General features: G+C 41.7%; 1 protein-coding gene across 1 annotated transcript; it reads right to left on the bottom strand.

The window, feature by feature from the left end:
• Positions 1 to 784: 784 nt before the first annotated feature.
• rpl19 (ribosomal protein L19) lies at positions 785 to 3,874 on the bottom strand. The gene is made up of 6 exons (XM_085157435.1): positions 3,767 to 3,874; positions 3,279 to 3,385; positions 2,295 to 2,417; positions 2,050 to 2,170; positions 1,704 to 1,814; positions 785 to 977 (listed from the first exon to the last, which is right to left on the bottom strand). The coding sequence occupies exons 1-6, from the start codon at positions 3,769 to 3,771 to the stop codon at positions 854 to 856; spliced, it is 591 nt and encodes a 196-aa protein (XP_085013561.1). The 5' UTR covers positions 3,772 to 3,874; the 3' UTR covers positions 785 to 853.
• Positions 3,875 to 4,113: the final 239 nt, after the last annotated feature.

Here is a 4,113-nt window from a genome sequence, read left to right as displayed (position 1 = left end):
TTTTAAATCAACAGATCCAACATATTTTTATGTACATTGAACCAGCACTAAATTAAGTGGAGAAATGATAAACATGAACTTTCAGCAAAAGATTGTAACTACTTGCCACACATACTTGATAACACCTGTTATCAAGTATATGCATTTGGTTTTTATTGACCATTTATTGAATGCATGTGCACACAGATGGATATTTGGTCGCATGTAAATGTAAAAGATATTGCTAATGCATTATGCGGGTGGCTGTAGCTCAGGTAACAGAGCAGGTCAGCCACTAACCAGGTGGTCAGTGGTTCGATCCCAGGCTGCCTCCTGGCTGCATGCCAAATATCCTTGGGCAAGATACTAACCCCATGTTGGCCTACTGGTGGTGGTGCCAGTAGGCCAACTTGCCTCTGTCAGTGCACCCCAGGGCAGCTGTGGCTACAATGCCGTCACCAGTGTGTGTGAATGACTGAATGTAGTGTAAAGCGCTTTGGGGTCCTTAAGGACTGAGTAAAGCACTATATAAATGCAGGCCATTTACCATTAGTGCAGGTGTGGGCAATTCCAGGCCCCGAGGCCAGTGTAGAGTTAGATCTCACCTTGGGTCAACACACCTGAATCACAAGATTAGTTCGTTACCAGGCCTCTGGAGAACTTCAGGACATGTTGAGGAGCTAATTTAGCCATTTAAATCAGCTGTGTTGGTTCAAGGACACATCTAAAACCGGCCGTCGAGGCCTGGAGTTGCCCACCCTTGCATTAGTGTCATCATGATGGAAGTAAACACACAAGACTACTGTTGTGTTTATGTACACTTTTATTATCAGCACTTGACAGGTGGCAGTCAGGCAGGACATAAAAAGCCAGATTACTTCTTTGTCTCCTCCTCCTTGGACAAGTTCTTGATGATCTCCTCCTTCTTGGCCTGGAGACGCTCCTCTCGGCGCTTGCGGGCCTCTCTTGTCTTGGAACGACGAGCCTCGGCCTGATCGCTGCAGGACAAACAGGAGAGACACGCGTGTTCATACAGTGCATAATCACAGCCACCACAGCTATTTTACCACAGATGTTTAACATCAGTGTGTTTTCTTTTTAGTTGACTAAATCCTTAAAACTGACACACTAAAGACTAAAAACATCCTTTATGTAAGGGCGGAACAAAAACACTGATCTTTTAGTTCCCTCACAACTGCTAAATTATATAAAGATGCAGGTATAATCAACACAATCCACAGATTAGTATTGCTAACACCCAACAAACAAAACTCCTTCCGATCTATCGTAACCAACCCTCTGCACTTAAGCTGCACAGGCAGCAGAGCACTTTCTCTAACAGACTGATTCAGTTTTTTTGTCACAAGAACAGACACCGAAAATCTTTCAGACCTCAAGCAGTAACTCTCCACAGAGTACATCTGTGTAGCAGATAAATCTCTGCTCTTGTCTGAAGAGCTTTATTTCAACCCTCCACGGCTACTTGTGCTTCTGTATTTATAGAGCCATTTTACTTCACGTTTTGCCCTGCAGTTGATTTAGATTTTAATTTGCTGAGCTTATTCATTTCTATTTTAGCTTTTCTTTTGACTTTACTGAAATGTTTTGTTTCGTCTTTCTAGACTTTTCGTGGTCAGGGCACATATTTTAACCTGGGCTTTCAAAACAATCCAGATGCCACAAATAGGCGTCACTGTGCCAAATAAAGATGTAAAAATACTTACGCCAGGAGCTTCTTGCGGGCCTTGTCTGCCTTCAGCTTGTGAATGTGCTCCATAAGGATGCGCTTGTTCTTGAACACATTACCCTTAGCCCTCAGGTAGAGGCTGTGGTACCTGAAACGGATCATGTGGAAAATAAATGAAGGGCATCACAATTAAATAAAAACAACAAGAACAAGAACAACGCCCACCCACACAAAGTGAGGGCAAAGGATTTAAAAGCAAATTCTTTAGCCCAAGAATAATTCTATAAATACCAGCACGTTTCACTGAGTTGATTTTATTAACTAAAAATCAACTAGATTTCAGAGTGTCCAGAGAGTCTTTATTTAACCATTGCAGAACCTACATGTGCCTGTCAATCTTCTTGGACTCCCTGTAGCGACGCAGCAGACGACGCAAGATCCTCATGCGGCGCATCCAGGTCAGCTTCTCGGGCATACGAGCGTTGGCAGTACCCTTTCTCTTACCTGGACACGCAATAAAAAGACACATCAAGTACCAATGATAACGCAAACAAAATTTAAATTAGCTTTGTCGTTCAATATCATCTTAAAAATGTAATCACTTTCAGCTTTGCAAGTTTTAACCTACCGTAGCCTGTGTGTCTTCCCTTGCGACGCGCCAGTGTGTTCTTGCGGCAGCGGGCCCTGGAGTGGACCGTAACAGGTTTGCGGATGATAAGACCATCCTTTACCAGTTTACGGATCTGCTGGCCTGAAAATGGAAGGAAATAAAGTGAGATGATGGGATGCAATGAATACCACCTGTGCGGTTTCTATCTATCAAAGCAGTGCTGAGTATGATCCTCGGATATCCACAATTCATTCACCAAGTACAGAAGAGTGTAAACTAATATTAAAAATTTCCACCCCAAAAAACAAACAAACTAGAAAGTAGAACTGCTCTAGAGCGCTTATGCTGCAGTTAAATACTAGATTACGTACATCACTTCATACTCATGTCACTGACTCATATTGGTTTAATATTGCTCCAGTAAAGCAAAAAATTGATCAGAATCGTTTTGGTCAACACTGTAATGAATTACTTAACAAGCATTAACCTAACAAACTATTAAATTATTGAATTTTTAAAAAAATGAAACTAAGATTAAAATCCCACGGTTCTCTCAGCATCAGTATTAAGAGTACACACTGTCTAATTTCTGCAGTACATGAAACAGCAGTATGACCTAAAGAGACTGATGTATAGTTGAAACACTAGTTTTTTTTAATTAATATTAGCGAAGTGTATATACAAATATTTAGCAGCTCCACATAAATCCCTTCAGAAGGGCGTCTGAGTAAAAACCCTGCCAAATCAAACTGAGGAGGCCTGCTGCCTTAGTTTTCAGTGTTGATACACATTAACACTGGAGTTCACCTGTAAGATTGTGATGTTATAAATTCCCTGTGTATCGAGTATGCAGGGCACTTAATTTATTTAGCTGAGCTGATCCTCTGGCTCAGTTTTGGTCACACACGTGTAGATAACTTTGCATGAGCCGGTGAACTTTTAAACTGAGCCGCTAACAAGGCTTAAAGGACAAACTACAAAACTACTTTTTGTTCTGCTTACGGGAGTTGGCGTTGGCGATCTCGTTGGTCTCATTGGGGTCCAGCCAGACCTTCTTCTTGCCGCAGCGTAGTACGCTGGAGGCCAGCCTCTTCTGGAGCCTGAGCATGCTGCGGGAGGCACAAACAACCACCGGTCAGAATTACAGCTGCGATTAGACCCCAAATTTTGTTTCTATAGTCTTAAAAGCAGAATGTCTTTTTAAGGCTGTAAAAGTGTTGTTAACACACCAAAGAATTACGAGAGGATTAGTTAAAGGCTAGCTGTACGGCTAACTACCAGCCGGGTTGACAACATGGCCTCTGCGTCTGCTACATCGTGTTACACAAAGCACCGTAAAAACATGCCATGCTAACTTTGGACAGATTTATAAACTTTATATATTGATAAAAAGGGACTTTGGGTGTCTTAATAAAATGGTACGATACTGAAAGCTGCGCATTTTAACGCTTAAATTTTGACTTTTACTATGGAATCGCCTCGGCTCCTACCTCATGGCTGCTACTTCAGTAGGAAAAGGAAGGCTTCAGAGACGGACCGGAAGCTACCATTTCTGAGGAGAGTCCATCTCTGATCTGTGAAACAGCTCGATGTCGACCCATACAATAATGGACATTATTATCACTTTAATTTTTACATAATGTTACTATATATCCATATTGGAGCAATAAATACATAGGAAAGTGACATAGAGAAAGAAAGTCTTTATCGCATTTTAAAAGTTTATATCGGTGACATCCCCTTTTGCCAAATAATGGCACTGCCCAGCATTAATGCACTGCATTATGGGTGGAGAGGTAATTGGGTGTTTTCTGACGTTACACCACATGATAGCGGT

The sequence above is a fragment of the Neolamprologus multifasciatus genome, chromosome 4 (assembly GCF_963576455.1).
Source record: "Neolamprologus multifasciatus chromosome 4, fNeoMul1.2, whole genome shotgun sequence".
Classification (NCBI taxonomy): Eukaryota; Metazoa; Chordata; class Actinopteri; order Cichliformes; family Cichlidae; genus Neolamprologus; species Neolamprologus multifasciatus.
Note: the sequence above shows the minus strand (reverse complement) of the source record. Positions and strands in the feature narration are given on the sequence as shown.

What these genes read in the sequence shown, in the direction of transcription:
- rpl19 (XM_085157435.1), bottom strand. An exon ending in AAGAAGATTGACAGGCACAT is followed by an intron (nt 1,815 to 2,049) that starts GTAGGTTCTGCA and finishes GATCCGTTTCAG; the next exon opens with GTACCACAGCCTCTACCTGA. An exon ending in GCCCGCAAGAAGCTCCTGGC is followed by an intron (nt 978 to 1,703) that starts GTAAGTATTTTT and finishes TTTGTCCTGCAG; the next exon opens with CGATCAGGCCGAGGCTCGTC.